We start from the raw sequence: 17520 nt of genomic DNA, 5'->3' as shown, positions 1-17520 counted from the left end.
TCAGGAGTTCAAGACTAGCCTGGCCAACATGGTGAAACCCGGTCTCTACTAAAAAGTACAAAAATTAGCCAGGCGTGGTGGCAGGTGCCTGTAATCCCACCTACTTGGGAGGCTGAGGCAGGAGAATCACTTGAATGTGGGAGGCGGAGGTTGTAGTGAGCTGAGATCGTGCCATTGCAATCCAGCCTGGGCAACAGAGTGAGACTTGGTCTCAGAAACAGAATTAAAAAAATTATAGCCAGTCAGGGCGGCATGCACCTGTGGTCCCAGCTATCTGGGAGGATGGCTTAGACCCAGGAGGTTGAGGCTGCAGTGAGCTGAGATCACACCACCGCACTCCAGCCTGGGTGATGGAGCAAGATTCCGTCTCAAAAACAAACAAAACAAAAAAGTACACACATGTACATGTGGGCTCAGAGGCGAAGCTCCTGTGTATCCTGAGACTGTCTGACGTGTGCTGGTGCATCAGGCCGCCCAGGCATCATCCTTGATGCCCGCAGCCACGGATCCGGAAGCTGTGGGTGATTCCCAGCTGACCATGGCAGAGACCCCCACCCTTGGCCAAGGTGTAGGCGGTGGGCACCATTTCCCATGGCCTTTTCTGCACAGGAGGCTCTGGCAACCCTGTTGTGCTTATTTTCTGGGCCCTGTGGAGCCTCAGAGTCGAGAGCTGGAAAGGCTCCTGGCCCCGGAGGGGTCCCCAGACCTCAGAGCACTGCCATTCTTGGTCTAGGGGCCCTTCCTGCTGACGTGTGCTGCTGTCAGGCCTTTCCTCACGTGGTGGCATCACGTGTGCAGTGGGAAGGCTGGCTGGTTTTCTTTTTTTTGAGACACGGTGTCGCTCTGTAACCCAGGCTGGACTGCAGTGGTGCGATCTTGGCTCACTGCTGCCTTGGATTCCTGGGTTCAAGCGATTCTCCTGTCTCAGGCTCCTGAGTAGCTGGGATTACAGGTGTGTGCCACCACGCCTGGCTAATTTTTTTTTTTTTTTTTTTTGAGACGGAGTCTTGCTCTGTCGCCCGGGCTGGAGTGCAGTGGCCGGATCTCAGCTCACTGCAAGCTCCGCCTCCCGGGTTTACGCCATTCTCCTGCCTCAGCCTCCCGAGTAGCTGGGACTACAGGCGCCCGCCACTTCGCCCGGCTAGTTTTTTGTGTTTTTAGTAGAGACGGGGTTTCACCGTGTTAGCCAGGATGGTCTCGATCTCCTGACCTCGTGATCCGCCCATCTCGGCCTCCCAAAGTGCTGGGATTACAGGCTTGAGCCACTGCGCCCGGCCACGCCTGGCTAATTTTTAAATGATTGATTTTTTTGTAGAGATGGGGGACTTGCTATGTTGCCCAAGCTGGTCTTGAACTCCTAGTGTCAAGTGATTCTCCTGCCTTAGCCTCTCAAAGTGCTGGAATTTATAGGCATAAGCCATCACGTCTGGCTTGTTTTTGTTTTTTAGTCACTGTGTTGCAACCCAGCTTCAAAAAACTAAGGGAGGCTGGCCAAAGTGGCTCATGTCTCTAATCCCAGCACTTTGGAAGGCCAAGGCAGGTGTGGATCGCTTGAGCCCAGTTCAAAACCAGCCTGAGTAACCCGGCAAAACCCCGTATCTATCAAAAAAAGAGACAAAAATGAGCCAGGCATGGTGGCGCGTGCTTGTAGTCCCAGCTACTTGGAAAGCTGAGGTGGGAGGATCACTTGAGCCCGGGAGATGGAGGTTGCAATGAGCCGTGATTATGCCACTGCACTCCAGCCTGGGTGATGGGAAGACCCTGTCTTAAAAGAAAAAAAAAAAAGGCCGGGCGCAGTGGCTCACGCCTGTAATCCCAGCACTTTGGGAGGCCGAGGCGGATGGATCACCTGAGGTCAGGAGTTCAAGACCAGCCTGGCCAACATGGTGAAACCCCGTCTCAACTAAAAATACAAAAAAATTAGCTGAGCGTGGTCGCAGGTGCCTGTAATCCCAGGTACTTCAGGAGGCTGAGATAGGAACCTGGGAGGCAGACGTTGCAGTGAGCTGAGATGGTGCCATTGCACTCCAGCCTGGGTGACAAGATTGAAACTCTGTCTTAAAAAAAAAACAAAAACAAAAACAAAAAAAACACTAAGGGAAAGCAAGGCCCACAGGCTGCGGAGAGCAGGTCGGCCTTGGAACATCCTCCTGGGCTGGGGCCTCTGGCAGCCACAGGAACCCAAGTGTGCAGCATGTGGGGGGCCCAGGGACAGGGAGTGCCAAGCGGGGAAGGAGGCAAGTTCACATACAGCCACTTTGGGATCCAGCGCTTTGATGCCTGCAGAGAAGTCCCACCCAGAGACACCGCCCACCTGCACTCGATGGGGCAGTGAGTGTCAGCCGCGTCTGAGCCCCCAACGCACAATGGCCAGCCGGGAAGGCCCAGGCTGTGGGGTTGCTTTTTAACGTTGTTATTTATTTAAATATGAAAAAACATTTAATCTCTTCCCAGTTCATCTGAAAGGAGGTCCGTCCCCTTGGTAAACAGAGGAAAGCAGTTCTGCAGGTTGGGGGGAGCATGGCTGCTTTCCCCAGCGTGGCCCCCGTGTTCCCCACCCTCTTTGTGCCCCGGATCTGCGATCCTGAGTCCAGAAGAGCTGAGCAGGAAGTGGGGACTGGGAAGCTGTTGGGAGCCAGGAGGGCCCTGGGGCCTCTGTTCTCTGCCCCAGGGCTTCAGCCACCCTGCAAGTCCCTCTGGACAAGGCAACGTCAGCCCTGGCAGAAAACTTAAGAGTCCCTCCTAGAAAACCAGTGATGTGCTGGCCTTTTCAGGGCCACAGGCCCCTTCAGCTTCACCAGAGATGAGAAGGTGCCGCCCACAACAGGGCTGCTGGTCACAGCTCAGTGCGTGATGCCTTGGCCACAATCACCAGCTTGGACAGCTCGGCCTTGAAAGCCCCGGGCCTGTGAGCCACTACAAGAAAGAAACACATGATTGTGCCCTGAACGTTGAAAATTCTCAGAAGTCCTGAGGATTTGGGGTGGGGTCCACGGTGGGGGCTGAGCAGGGAAGGGGAGCAGTCTCCAAAGCAGACTCCCATGTGAAAAGGCCCCAGGCTCTGAAAGTCTTACAGGTGATAGACAGGAAAATGGTGGTGTGGAGGGTGAGGTCGTTGGGGCTAACAGAGGTGGCAGGCAGCGGGAAGCCACAGAAAGACCTGAGGTGGGAAGAACCCTGGTCATTTGTGCCATGTGGTTGAGAAGAGATGCAGAAAGGGGCCAGAAGCAGCCCAGGAAGGAGATGACCCCCGCCTGAACAGGATACAGGGTGGGTAAGGCTGCAAGACCTCCTGCTCAGTGGGTGAACCTGTCTGAGGCCCACATGACACTTCTCCAACAGGGTCAGAACTCTGGCTTCCACTGCTACACCCAAGGCTCCTGGCCCTACCTGCTCTGTCCACTCCCTCGCCTCCCACCCTTGCCCCAGCTCGGCGCCTCCGATTCCTCTTTCTGCTTAGCATTGGCCCCATGCAGCTGAACATGGCTTGAGGACACTGGTGCTGCTCAGGCAACCAAAGGAGGACCCTGATGTTTCCCAGTGACCCCTGCAGCTTCCCCTCGGCATGCCACGGTCCCAACTTCAAAGCCCTGATGGTTTCTACTTTATTTCATTTATTTATTTATTTTATTTTATTTATTTTTTTTGAGATGAGAGTCTTCCTCTGTTGGCCAGGCTGGAGTACAGTGGTACGGTCTCGACTCACTGCAACCTCCGGCTCCCGAGTTCAAGCGATTCTCCTGTCTCCACCTTCTGACTAGCTGGGATTACAAGCATGTGCCAACATACCCGGCTAATTTTGCTATTTTTAGTAGAGACAGAGTGTCACCATGTTGGCTAGGCTGGTCTGGAACTCCTGGCCTCCCAAAGTGCTGGGATTACAGGTGTTAGCCACCACACCCAGCCCTGTTTATTGTTTTTGAGACAGAGTCTTACTCTGATGCCCAGGCTGGAGTCCAGTGGTGCGATCATAGCTCAATGCAGCCTCAACCTCCTGGGCTCAAGTGATCCTCCTCAAACTCCTGACCTCAAGTGATCTGCCCACCTCCGTCTCCCAGAGTGCTGGGATGACAGGCGTGAGCCACCACGCCCAGCCTAATTTAAAAAAAATTTTTGTAGAGACAGGGTCTTGCTAGCTATGTTGCCCAAGCTGGTCTTGACCTCCTGGGCTCAAATGATCCCCCACTTTAGCCTCCTGAGCAGCTGAGATAACAGGCATGAGCCACCACACCCAGCTAAGATAAAGTTCTGGTGGTACACAGCCATACCCGTTCACGCACATACTGTCTGCATCAGCTTTGTGCCACAATGGCGCAGCTCAGACAGAACCTACAGTGCCACAAAGCTGAAGATATTGATGAGGTGGCCTTTACAGAACCAGTTTGTGGATGCCTGGTCTACAGTCTCCAGGGACCCCTATGGCCGACCCCCCTCTCCAAACCGCCCCGATTGCCTGCCCTTGGATGGGCGTGTCGTCACCTCTACCCCATCCCCATCTTTCCGTACCTGCTGTTTTGGTCACTTCAAATTCCTCAGTTTTCAGGGGGACATCGCTTTCCTTTTCAAATGCGGCTTTAGACTGCAAGAGAATGAGTGGAAACTTTACCAGGGCCATTTCAATGCTCATCATTAGAACGATTCAGTTTGCTTTCCAGAGAAGCACAGACTAAAGCTTTGTACTTTTACTAATGAGGGAGAGGAGACTTTTTTGTTTTTGAGCCAGGACCTCACTCTACTGTCCAGGCTGGAATGCAGCGGTGCGATCATAGCTCCTTGCAGCCTCAAAGTCCTGGACTCAAGTGATCCTCCTGCCTGGGCCTCCTGAGTAGCTGGGACTACTGGTTCACGCTAACACGCCTGGCTATTTTTTTAACTTTTGGTAGATATAGGGTCTTGCTATGTTGCCTAGGCTGGTATCAAATTCCTGGCCTCAAGCAATCCTCCTGCCTCAGCCTCCGAAAGTGCTGGGATTACTGGCGTGAGCCACCGCACCTGGCCTGGAGAAGTCTTTTCTGGCATATACAAGAGAAGCCAGCAGCAGCAGGTTACCAACCTCCCCGTGCCCCGGCGCCTCCTGGTCTGGGGGTGTCTGTGTGCCAGGTTCCTCCAAATTACATACCCTACCTCTGCAGGATTCGCTGTCCCCTCTCCTCCCTGTCCCCATGGAGCCCTCTCGTGGCAGGACATCTCACAGCTGCCCCAGTGCACAGAAACCACACCTAGAGCCTGTCCCACCCCAAGATACTCACGTAGGCCATGGCGTACTCGATCTCGGCGCCTCGCACCTCCGCCTTGAACTGTGTGAAGTACAGATAGGACTTCCCCTGGGGCCTGCAGAGGAAGCGGGGCGAGGGGGTCAGGCCAGGCCTGCTGGGTCTGGGTCTGTGCACCCTGGAAGTAGCCCCACCAGGGACCCGGGCTGGGGTCAGCAAGTCTCATGCCTGCTTCTCAACATGGACACCATTCCCGAACACTGCTGACTGGGAAGGACGGACAGGGCCCTCTCAACATCAGACCCGCTTTCCTTTGTGTCAGAATGTTTTGGTTTTTTTTTTGGAGACGGAGCCTTACTCTGTTGCCCAGGCTGGATTGCAACGGCACAATCTCACTCACTGTGGCCTCTGCCTCCTGGGTTTAAGTGATTCTCCTGCCTCAGCCTCCCTTGTAGCTGGGATTACAGGCACCTGCGACCACACCCGACTAATTTCGGTATTTTTAGTACCAAACGGGGTTTCACCACGTTGGTCAGGCTGGCCTGAACCCCTGACCTCAAGTGATCTGCCCGCCTCAGCCTCCCAGAGGGCTGGGATTAGAGGCATGAGCCACCGTGCCTGGCCCCTTTGTGCCAGAATGTTCTTCTAGCTCATTCACAGACATGCCTCTCTCCTCTGTGGGCTGGTAACTGCTCTGGGACAGGACCCCATGTCCATTCACTGCACATGGCTTCTCGGGTGCCGACAGCAATCCAGGTACTGTGATGGGGGCTAGGGCTGGGCAATGAGAGGCCAGTAAAGGCTTCCCAGAGGGTGCTGACTAGGAAGTACAGGAGTTAACTACGAAGTGGGGAGGAGCATCTGCCCAGGTTTCTAGGAGGCTACTAACAGGGGCGTCTAAGGAACTGGAGTGGCAGAAGGTGCCAGAAGGTGACAGCAGGGGATGATGGCGTCTCTGGTGTGAACAGTGTGATGAGGATGGAGGAGCAGCAGGGGGGCCATTTCTGTGGAAGCCCTGGCTGGGGTTCTATGTGCATGGGTGGGGCGGGGGTATCCAGGGAGCCCCTAGATTCTTCTTTAAGCCCTAGCACTGCCAACAGGCCTGGTCAGGGAGGGTCCAGTCACTGTCTGAGATGGGGAGGCCGGCCTGGGGTGGCAGGTCTCCGCGGCTGAGCATGCCCCTGGGGAGCTTTTGTGGGGGTTGGACAGGAGGATTCAGGCCCAAGGTGAGCCCAGTCACCATCCCAACTGCTCTGGGCCTGCACCTGTCCAGATGCCTCCTAGGGAGCCGGCACTCAGGGGTCAGTGCGGGGCGGTGGCCTGCACAGACAATGGCGACCGTGGGCTTCCCCGTGACTACAGCGCGACCTCTGCAGGGTCTCTCTGGGCTGATGGGGTCTATCTCCTTTCAATGACCCTGCTGATGCCTCCTGGGGCCTTGGCCTGCCCGTGACGCAGCCAGTCCCATGGAGTGGGTGAGAGTCTCCCCAGAAACGACTGGGTGAACACCTGCTGTTTGTAAAGCACCCTGCAGGGGATGGCGGGACAACGCCCGCATGAGGCAGCAAATCACACCCTGTCCTTCAATTAAACGTCGCCATTCCCTGATCTCCATCTCTCATTTGTCAACGTGCTTTAACCTGACCACAGCGGTGGAACTACAGCTTGGACTTCTCCCTCCAAAGTGTCTGCACAAAATAAATGCTCAAGAAATACCCACCGTTTGGGCTGAGACATTCTGGGCCAAGGATCAGGGAAGAAGGGACAAGATTCCTGAAGCCCCTGACCTCCTCCCCACGAGGGGCCCGACAGCTTCCTTCCCTTCATGTCCTTTCCCAGATCAAGCTGGGATTTAGGCAGTGGAGTTACGAGAATGAGTGGGACAAGTGGAGCTGGATAAGCCCAGAAACCATGAGCCTGACTGAGGATAGCAGCAGGGGCAGAACCAGGCGGTGCCTGGGGAGACCTGGGGAGGGGCTGCGGACCCAGACGAGTGTGTGTTTGGGCAGATGGAAGAAAGGCACAGCTTATGTGTGATTCCCAGATGTCTGCACCTCAAGAAGGCTATGAGCCATTGGGTTGGTCCTTCAGAGAACACGCTGGTAAAGACACGCCTGAGGGGAAACAGGAGGTGGTCATGCTGGGGTCCCTGCAGGCGCCAGCTGGGGCCCCTTCTGGCGGGACACACTCCCCGGGAGATGGCATCATCCAAACCTCCACGGCCATTACCCCACAGACTTCCACACCTGTCACTGGCTTAGCTCGTCCCCAGTCCAGACCTGCACCAGCTCCGCCAGTTCCACCAGGACTCTTCCCAGCATCTCCCTCCTCCTCCCACCACAGCTGGCTGATTCCACAGCCTCCAATCTGTGCCCTCCCCTCTCACCCTGTCCTCATTCTACAGCTTCCAATCTACCCTCCCCACCCACCCTATCCTCATTCTGCACAGCCTCCAATCTGTGCCCTCCTCACCCACCCCATCCTCATTCTACACAGCCTCCAATCCCCTCTCCACCCACCCCACCCTCATTCTACAGCTTCCAATCTACCCTCCCCACCCACCCCTTCCTCATTCTACACAGCCTCCAATCCCCTCTTCACCCACCCTATCCTCATTCCACACAGCCTCCAATCCCCTCCCCACCCACCCCATCCTCATTCTACACAGCCTCCAATCCCCTCCACCCACCCGTTCCTCATTCCACACAGCCTCCAATCCCCTCTTCACCCACCCCATCCTCATTCCACACAGCCTCCAATCCCCTCTCCACCCACCCCATCCTCATTCCACACAGCCTCCAATCCCCTCTTCACCCACCCCATCCTCATTCCACACAGCCTCCAATCCCCTCTCCACCCACCCCACCCTCATTCCACACAGCCTCCAATCCCCTCCCCACCCACCCCATCCTCATTCTACACAGCCTCCAATCCCCTCCCCACCCACCCCATCCTCATTCCACACAGCCTCCAATCCCCTCCCCACCCACCCCATCCTCATTCTACACAGCCTCCAATCCCCTCCCCACCCACCCCATCCTCATTCCACACAGCCTCCAATCCCCTCCACCCACCCCATCCTCATTCCACACAGCCTCCAATCCCCTCTTCACCCACCCCTTCCTCATTCCACACAGCCTCCAATCCCCTCCCCACCCACCCCATCCTCATTCCACACAGCCTCCAATCCCCCCTCCACCCACCCCATCCTCATTCCACACAGCCTCCAATCCCCCCTCCACCCACCCCATCCTCATTCCACACAGCCTCCAATCCCCTCTCCACCCAGCCCATCCTCATTCTACACAGCCTCCAATCCCCTCCCCACCCACCCCTTCCTCATTCCACACAGCCTCCAATCCCCTCCCCACCCACCCCATCCTCATTCCACACAGCCTCCAATCCCCTCTTCACCCACCCCTTCCTCATTCCACACAGCCTCCAATCCCCTCCCCACCCACCCCATCCTCATTCCACACAGCCTCCAATCCCCTCTCCACCCAGCCCATCCTCATTCTACACAGCCTCCAATCCCCTCTTCACCCACCCCTTCCTCATTCCACACAGCCTCCAATCCCCCCTCCACCCACCCCATCCTCATTCCACACAGCCTCCAATCCCCTCTCCACCCACCCCACCCTCATTCCACACAGCCTCCAATCCCCCCTCCACCCACCCCACCCTCATTCCACACAGCCTCCAATCCCCTCCCCACCCACCCCATCCTCATTCCACACAGCCTCCAATCCCCTCTTCACCCACCCCTTCCTCATTCCACACAGCCTCCAATCCCCTCCACCCACCCCTTCCTCATTCCACACAGCCTCCAATCCCCTCCACCCACCCCTTCCTCATTCCACACAGCCTCCAATCCCCTCCACCCACCCCTTCCTCATTCCACACAGCCTCCAATCCCCTCTTCACCCACCCCTTCCTCATTCCACACAGCCTCCAATCCCCTTCCCACCCCTTCCTCATTCCACACAGCCTCCAATCCCCTCTTCACCCACCCCATCCTCATTCTACAGCTTCCAATCTACCCTCCCCACCCACCCCTTCCTCATTCCACACAGCCTCCAATCCCCTCTCCACCCACCCCATCCTCATTCCACACAGCCTCCAATCCCCTCTTCACCCACCCCTTCCTCATTCTACAGCTTCCAATCTACCCTCCCCACCCACCCCTTCCTCATTCCACACAGCCTCCAATCCCCTCTTCACCCACCCTATCCTCATTCCACACAGCCTCCAATCCCCTCCCCACCCACCCCATCCTCATTCCACACAGCCTCCAATCCCCTCTCCACCCACCCCATCCTCATTCCACACAGCCTCCAATCCCCTCTTCACCCACCCCATCCTCATTCTACAGCTTCCAATCTACCCTCCCCACCCACCCCTTCCTCATTCCACACAGCCTCCATCCCCTCTCCACCCATCCCTTTCTCATTCTACACAGCCTCCAATCCCCTCTTCACCCACCCCATCCTCATTCCACACAGGCTTCAATCTGGGCGCACCCACTAGCCCCGACTCCATGCTCGTCAGTGCCTGGAGGGGCTCCCTGCCTCAGTCTGCCTCCTTCAGTCAGAGGGATATGAGCTCCACAGGTTCCTGCAGGGAGCCCTATGGAATAGGACTCAGCCAGGAAAAGAAACGAGGCTGACGCAGGCCTCAGCATGGATAAGCCTTGAGGATGTCATGCTCAGTGAGAGAAACCAGACACCAAAGGCCACACAGGGAGGGTCTGACCCCATTTCTATGCAATGTCCGGGACAGGCCCATCCACAGAGGCAGGAGGGAGATGCGTGGCTGCCGTGTGCTGGGAAGGGGAATGACTCTGATGGGAACAGTTTATTTTCAGGGGATGAAAAGGTTCTGGATGCAGAGGTCTGGCTGCACACCTCTGAGAAAGTACTACATGCAGCTGAATTGTGAGCTTAAAATGCTGTGTTTTATGGAATTTTATCTCAATTTTTTTTTTTTTTTTTTTTTTTTTTTGAGGCAGAGTCTCGCTTTGTCGCCCAGGCTGGAGTGCAGTGGCCAGATCTCAGCTCACTGCAAGCTCCGCCTTCCGGGTTCACGCCATTCTCCTGCCTCAGCCTCCCGAGTAGCTGGGACTACAGGCGCCCGCCATCACGCCCGGCTAGTTTTTTGTATTTTTTAGTGGAGACGGGGTTTCACCGTGTTAACCAGGATGGTCTCGATCTCTTGACCTCGTGATCCGCCCGTCTCGGCCTCCCAAAGTGCTGGGATTACAGGCTTGAGCCACCGCGCCCGGCCTATCTCAATTTTTAAACATTGCGAAAAAGGGCCAGGCACGGTGGCACACACCTATAATTCCAGCTACTCAGGAGGCTGAGGGAGGAGAATCGCTTGAACCCAAGAGGCGGAGGTTGCAGTGAGCCAAGATCGCACCACCGAACTCCAGCCTGGGCAACAGATGGAGACTCCATCTCAAAAAAAAAAAAAAAAAAGAAAGAAAGAAAAATTGCCAAAAGGCCCTTTGGTGAGTTTGTGTCACCCTCAGGGGAGGGTGGAGCCCCCCGGGGCCTTCCCGGGCCCTGGTCAATGCTCCATATCCTCTGAGCTGCTTCTCCTTTTCCTGGGACACTGCCCTGCACAGACACCCCCAGTCTCCCCCAGACCTTCTCAGCCTCTGCATCAGTGCACTTCCTTGGGGAGCACTCACGCCCCAGCGACCCCGCCACCCCCCACCTACACGTGCATGAGACCCCCTGCTGGCCTGTCTTCCCCTCCAGGGGTGCCGCCCCCATCTGTCTAGCCATCCTTGTCCTCTCTCGTTCCCTGCCTTCTGAAGCAGATCCCGGGGCCAGCGGGCAGGCCAACAGCAGCCGGAGATGTCATCCCCACCCCGAGCCTCACCTCCAGATGGTGCAGGTGAAGTGCTGGTGGTCTTCGCTGGTCCCCAGACTCATCTGCCATTGCTGGGGAAAGAACACAGCGTGGGTCAGCGCCGGACACACAGGTGCTCTCACAGAGTTCCAGGTGTGCCTCTGATTCTACAGTCAGGCCACCTCTTCTGTACCTCCCAATTCAGGGGCTGGCCACCCTATCCCCTGCCCCGCCCTCCTGGTGGCCTGGGGTTTGCTGTCCATCTGTGATCAGGGAGCCTCTGCCTGCACCACATCCTTCCCATAAAGGTGGTGCCTCAATTGAGAACCACCCCAAAGTGGCTCCCAAGGATGGGGAGATAAGAACAACGTTTTTTTGTTTTTGAGACGGAGTCTCTCTCTGTGGCTTGGGTTGGGGTGCAGTGGCACCATCTCGCCTCACTGCAACCTCCACCTCCTGGGCTCAAGCAATCCTCCCACCTCAGTCTCCCAAGTAGCTGGGACCACACCCAGCTAATTTCTGTGTTTTGCAGAATCACTGTCTTGCCAATATTGCCCAGACTGGTCTCAACCTCCTGGCCTCAAGCAATCCTCCTACTTTGGCCTCCCAAAGTGGTGAGATTACAGATATAAGTTACCACGCCAGGCCTAAGAACAACTCTTAAACATATAAAAATATGTCCAATATCATTTATGAAAACAAAAACAAAAACAAAAAAAACGCAAGCTGAACTACAGTGAGATACCTTTTTCTCCTAGGTCAGAAGGGCAGAAGGCCCATTGTCTGCTAACACACCATATGGGTGTGAAAACCAAGGCTATCCCGAGTTGTCGGTGGAGCTGCAACAGGTACAAACAAAAGGGAAAATGCAGGCCGGGCATGGTGGCTCACGCCTGTAATCCCAGCACTTTGGGAGGCTGAGGCGGGATGATCACTTGAACCCAGGAGTTCAAGACCAGCCTCGGCAACCTAGTGACACCCCCCATCTCTAAAATGACTAGCATCTTGCAGGATGTGACCACTGGGGAACCTGGTTAAAGGGTACTTGGAGCTCTCTGTAGGATTTCTTACAAGTGAAGATACATCTACCAAGATCTCAAAACATATAGTTTTACTTTTTTTTTTTTTTGAGACAGAGTCTTGCTCTGTCACCCAGGCTGGAGTGCCATGGCGCGATCTCGGCTCACCGCAACCTCTGCCTCGCAGGTTCAAGCGATTCTCCTGCCTCAGCCTCCTGAGTAGCTGGGATTACAGGCGTGCGCCACCACGCCTGGCTAACTTTTGTATTTTTAGTAGAGATGCGGTTTCACCATGTTAGCTAGGCTGGTCTCGAACTCCCGATCTCATGTGATCCACCCGCCTTGGCCTCTCAAAGTGCTGGGATTACAGGCGGGAGCCACCGCACCCAGCCCAGTTTTACTTTTAACAAAACGGACCCAAGAATCCTACTTCTGGGCGGTTTCCCCACAGATGTAACCGCACTTGTACAATGAACCCTGGCCAAGGTTATTCACAGACTGGGTTGGAAGTAACCCTCGATCCATTAGTACGGGGCTGTCAATTAATTCCACATGTCCATGCAATTGAAGCTCTTTACACAGGATACAGAAAAATCTCTAGGAGGCTGGGCGCCGGTGGCTCACACCTGTAATCCTAGCACTTCGGGAGGCCGAGGCGGGCCAATCATTTGAGGTCAGCAGTTCAAGATCAGCCTGGCTAACATGCCGAAACCCGTCTCAAGGTGTTCACCAGGCTAGGCTCTCATTCATTGGTAGCTCAAGGTCCTCTTCCAAGCTCTTGTGGTTGTGGTAGATTTCAGTTCTTCCCGGTTGCGGGTCTGAAGTCTTCATTTCCTTGCTGGCAGCCAGAGGCTGTTCTCAGCTCCTAGAGGCTGCCTGTATTCCCTGCCCTGCAGTTCCCTCAAGGGCAGCAGTGGCGTATGTGTCCATGTGCTTCAAATCACCCTTTTTTTTTTTTTTTTTTTTTGAGACGGAGTCTCGCTCTGTTGCCCAGGCTGGAGTGCAGTGGCGCCATCTCGGCTCACTGCAAGCTCCGCCTCCCGGGTTCACGCCATTCTCCTGCCTCAGCCTCCGAGTAGCTGGGACTACAGGCGCCCGCCACCTCGCCCGGCTAATTTTTTGTATTTTTAGTAGAGACGGGGTTTCACCGTGTTAGCCAGGATGGTCTCAATCTCCCGACCTCGTGATCCACCCGCCTCGGCCTCCCAAAGTGCTGGGATTACAGGCGTGAGCCACCGCGCACGGCCCTTTTTTTTTTTTTTTGAGACAGAGTCTACCCCTGTTGCCCAGGCTGGAGTGCAGTGGTGCGATCCTGACTCACTGCAACCCCCACCTCCCGGATTCAAGTGATTCTCCTTCCTCAGCCTCCCAAGTAGCTGGGATGACAGGCATGTGCCACCATGCCTGGCTAATTTTTGTATTTTTAGTAGAGACGGGGTTTTACCATGTTGGCCAGGCTGGTCTTGAACTCCTGACCCCCGGTGATCTGCCCCTCTTCGGCCTCCCAAAGTGCTGGGATTACAGGGATGTGCCACCATGCCTGGCTAATTTTTGTAGTTTTACTAGAGACGGGGTTTCACCATGGTGGCCAGGCTGGTCTCGAGCTCCTGACTTCAGGTGATTCACCAGTCTTGGCCTCCCAAAGTGCTGGGATTATAGGCATGAGCCACTGTGCCCGGCCCAAATCATTCTTACCGGCTCTTCTGCCACCAGCTGGAGAAAACAGCCAGCAAGGAAACAGGGACCTTGGTCCTCGAACCACAAATAACTGAATTCTGTCAACTAAGAGTTTGAAGGAGAGGATTCTTCTCCCAGCCCAGAGACTTTTTGTTTTTGAGATAGGGTCTTGCTCTGTTGCCCAGTAGCACAATCACGGCTCACTACAGCCCTGACCTCTTGGGCTCAAGTGATCCTCCCACCTCAGTCTCCCAAGTAGCTGGAACCACAGATGCACGCCACCACATTCAGCTAATTTTAAAATTTTCTGTTAATTTCATGCTCCTAGAGACGGGGCATGAGCCACCATGCCTTGCCTGTGATACCTTTATTTATTATTTATTTTTTGAGAGAGTCTCACTCTGTTGCCCAGGCTGGAGTGCAGTGGCACAACCTTGGATCACTGCAACCTCTGCCTCCTGGGTTCAAGTGATTCTCCTGCCTCAGCCTCCTGAGTGGCTGGGACTACAGGCGTGTGCTACCATACCCAGTTAATTTTTGTATTTTTAGTAGAGATGGGGTTTTGCCATGTTGGCCAGGCTGGTCTCAAACTCTGACCTCAGGTGATCTGCCCACCTCAGCCTCCCAAAATGCTGGGATTACAGGCATGAGGTATCATGCCGGGCCTGTGATACCTCGAGTTTGGTTTTATGAAGCACACAACTGAGCTGACCCAGACTTCTGACTTACAAAGCTATGAGATAATAAATGGGTGCTCTGTTTTAAGCCCCTAAGCTGTGATAACTTGCTACACTACATATAAAATACAACACCCCAACAGATGCTCATGGGGATGGCAGACTCCCATCTTCCATCCCTCCTTTTGTCCAGACATTTGCTTGCTCTGTGGAATAATGACAGCAGAATCTGTCATCACTGTTTAATGCCAATACTCTCCCGTTTTATTGGTTTAGGAAGAATCATTCAATGAGTGTAAGGTGATGTATGTGAGACCCAACCCTGTTGTCTGCTACAGAACATCTCCATACATCAACGGATACTGTCACAGTAAGCCGGAAGGAATTTTGAACAACTCACCTCATTGGTCCCTCCTTGAGAAGCATAAGTGAACATACACGTATATTTGTCCTAGAGAATGAAAGAAAAAGAAAGGTCTGGTAGAAGGAAATTTTTATTTTGTTTAAGAGACGGGGTCTTGGCCGGGCGCAGTGGCTCAAGCCTGTAATCCCAGCACTTTGGGAGGCCGAGACGGGTGGATCACGAGGTCAGGAGATCGAGACCATCCTGACTAACACAGTGAAACCCCGTCTCTACTAAAAAATACAAAAAAAATAGCCGGGCGAGGTGGCGGGCGCCTATAGTCCCAGCTACTCGGGAGGCTGAGGCAGGAGAATGGCGAAAACCCGGGAGGCGGAGCTTGCAGTGAGCTGAGATCTGGCCACTGCACTCCAGCCTGGGTGACAGAGCGAGACTCTGTCTCCAAAAAAAAAAAAAAAAAAAAAAAAGAGACGGGGTCTTGCTGTCACCTAAGCTGGAGTGCAGGGGCATAATCACAGCTCACTACAGCCTCAAACTCCCAGATTTGAGCGATCCTCCTGCCTCAGCCTCTCAAGTAACTGAGACAACAGGTGCACAACCACCACACCCAACTAATTTTCCTTTCTTTTTTTTTTTTTTTTTTTTTTTTGAGGCAGAGTCTCGTTCTGTCACCCAGGCTGAAGTGCAATGATCTCAGTTCACCGCAACCTCTGCCTCCCAGGTTCAAGCGATTCTCCTGCCTCAGCCTCCTGTGTAGCTGGGATTTACAGGCGCTTGCCACCACGTTTGGCTAATTTTTCATATTCTTGTAGCAATGGGTTTTGCCATGGGACCTGGGGACCCTGGACAAGTGAAAACTTTTCTGAGCCTCTATTTTCTCTCTGTTTCTCTTTTTTATCTGAAGCATTTTCTCATCTGTATCTTGGGCCTAACATATAAAGGACTTGGCATCACACCTAGCTATAAAGAAGTAGTCAGCAAACCGGTCTGGCACGGTGGTTCATACCTGTAATCCCAGCACTTTGGGAGGCCAAGGCAGGCAGACGCCTTGAGATCAGGAGTTCAAGACCAGCCTGGCCAACATGGTGGAACTCCATCGCTACTTACACAAAAATTGGCCGGGCACGGTGGATCATGCCTGTAATCCCATCACTTTGGGAGGCCGAGATGGGAGGATCACATGTGTGGTCAGGAGTTCGAGACCAGCTAGCTAACATGGTGAAACGCCCTCTCTACTAAAAATACAAAAATTAGCTGGGCGTGGTGGTGCATGCCTGTAATCCCAGCTACTCGGGAGGTTGAGGCAGGAGAATCATTTGAACTCAGGAGGCGGAGGCTGCAATGAGCCAAGATCGCGCCACTGCACTCCAGCCTGGGCAACAGAGTGAGACTCCATCTCAAAAAACAACAACAACAAAAATTATCCGGGTGTGGTGGCACGCGCCTGTAATCCCAGCTATTGGGGAGGCTGAGGCAGAATTGCTTGAACCCAAAAGACAGAGGTTGCAGGGAGCCGATATCCCGCCACTGCACGGAAGTCTGAAAAAATGAAGTAGTCAAAAAACAGTAACGATACCATTACTACAGGCGGGGAAAGGGAGGCCGAGAGGGGAAGAGACTTTGCTGATAAGCTGAGTACAGGGCTGAGGACCCGGCCTCACACCCTCGGTGAGGGGGGATCTTGTGCAACGGAAGGAAGGGGAACTTCCTCCCTCGTCGGAGCTGCAGCGACTGACTTCCTTCAGGCCCACGAGGGCAGAAGCCCCTTAACCTCCTGCCGCTCCCATCACTGCCCCCTCCCCCGCTCTGCGTCCGGAGGGCAGGGCTGCCTGGACACTCTAGCCAGGTGACAGGTGATCACGCCCCCTCAACGCCGCTGGCGCCCACAAGGCACAGCTCCCCATGAGTTCAGTCCTGCCCCAGTGGTGACCCCGGTCTCAATGTGCCGCGCTCACCAATCAGCCTCCAACCCTAACAAACCGCACCCCTTCCTCAGTACACACCTCTGCGGTCCGCGCCCCTTCCTCAGGCCACGCCCCCAGCGCTCCGCGCCCCCTCCCCCGGCCTGCCAGCACTCGAAATACCCGGGACGGCGGTGGCACGTACCCCCGGGCCCACGTTATGGGAGAAGGAATGCACGACACCGCCGGGCCGCACGTCAAACGCCACCGTCGTGGGCTCGGACACCGCCTCCGCCGGGCTCAGCGCCACGGCCCCTAGGAGCAGCGCAGCCCACAAGCTCGTGCCTACGCTGTTCCACCCTCCGCTGGGCGCCGCCATGTTGGACAAGGGTCCTCAGGGCAAGGGCGGGCGGACGGGGCGCGGCGAGGGACACGTGGGGCGTCCGCTGGAGGCCACGTCGGCGTAGGCTGTATCACGTGACCCGGCGCTCCCCGCCCGAGGCCGCCATCTTGGGGGCGGGACTTTGCCGAGGGGTTGCCTCGCCCTAGGGACCCTGCGTAACCGGGCGGTCATTGGAGGGTCCCTCAGGTGGTAATGGAGTTCGTTTCGGGGGCTCAGGATCCCTCACCAGCCGCGTGGCTGACTGCAGCTCTTTCAGTTAGGAAATGTACAGGGAGTGAGGGAAATCGAAGGTCACCATTAAGCGAACTTCTCATAATCGTTGCAGCCAAGATGTGTGTGCATCGATATTCAAAATTAGCGGGGAGAAAGTAGGATGAGAAGCAGGATACTTGCTTTTGTTTCCCTCTTGTTGC

The 17520-nt window shown here is 55.1% G+C and overlaps 1 protein-coding gene across 5 annotated transcripts; it reads right to left on the bottom strand.

The window, feature by feature from the left end:
• Positions 1 to 2397: 2397 nt before the first annotated feature.
• Positions 2398 to 17225, bottom strand: MYDGF (myeloid derived growth factor). Of its 5 annotated transcripts, none has more exons than XM_037994565.2 (6): positions 16910 to 17225; positions 14843 to 14893; positions 11100 to 11161; positions 5250 to 5331; positions 4507 to 4579; positions 2398 to 2916 (listed from the first exon to the last, which is right to left on the bottom strand). In XM_037994565.2, the coding sequence occupies exons 1-6, from the start codon at positions 17081 to 17083 to the stop codon at positions 2837 to 2839; spliced, it is 522 nt and encodes a 173-aa protein (XP_037850493.2). In that variant the 5' UTR covers positions 17084 to 17225; the 3' UTR covers positions 2398 to 2836. The 5 variants fall into 5 exon arrangements, with proteins under 5 accessions (XP_037850493.2, XP_072873185.1, XP_072873183.1 ...); XM_073017084.1 differs by lacking the exon at positions 2398 to 2916 and adding an exon at positions 3595 to 3802 and having other exon boundaries at positions 16910 to 17125; XM_073017082.1 differs by lacking the exon at positions 2398 to 2916 and adding an exon at positions 3659 to 3761 and having other exon boundaries at positions 16910 to 17125.
• Positions 17226 to 17520: the final 295 nt, after the last annotated feature.

This window comes from Chlorocebus sabaeus, chromosome 6, assembly GCF_047675955.1.
Source record: "Chlorocebus sabaeus isolate Y175 chromosome 6, mChlSab1.0.hap1, whole genome shotgun sequence".
NCBI classification, from domain to species: Eukaryota; Metazoa; Chordata; class Mammalia; order Primates; family Cercopithecidae; genus Chlorocebus; species Chlorocebus sabaeus.
The sequence above is the reverse complement of the archived record's forward strand: the minus strand, read 5'-3'. Positions and strand labels throughout refer to the sequence as shown.

What these genes read in the sequence shown, in the direction of transcription:
- MYDGF (XM_073017081.1), bottom strand. Translation starts at nt 17,083, where the DNA reads ATGGCGGCGCCCAGCGGAGGGTGGAACAGCGTAGGCACGAGCTTGTGG. An exon ending in CCCATAACGTGGGCCCGGGG is followed by an intron (nt 14,894 to 16,909) that starts GTACGTGCCACC and finishes TTCATTCTCTAG; the next exon opens with GACAAATATACGTGTATGTT. An exon ending in TCGAGTACGCCATGGCCTAC is followed by an intron (nt 4,580 to 5,249) that starts GTGAGTATCTTG and finishes ATTCTCTTGCAG; the next exon opens with TCTAAAGCCGCATTTGAAAA.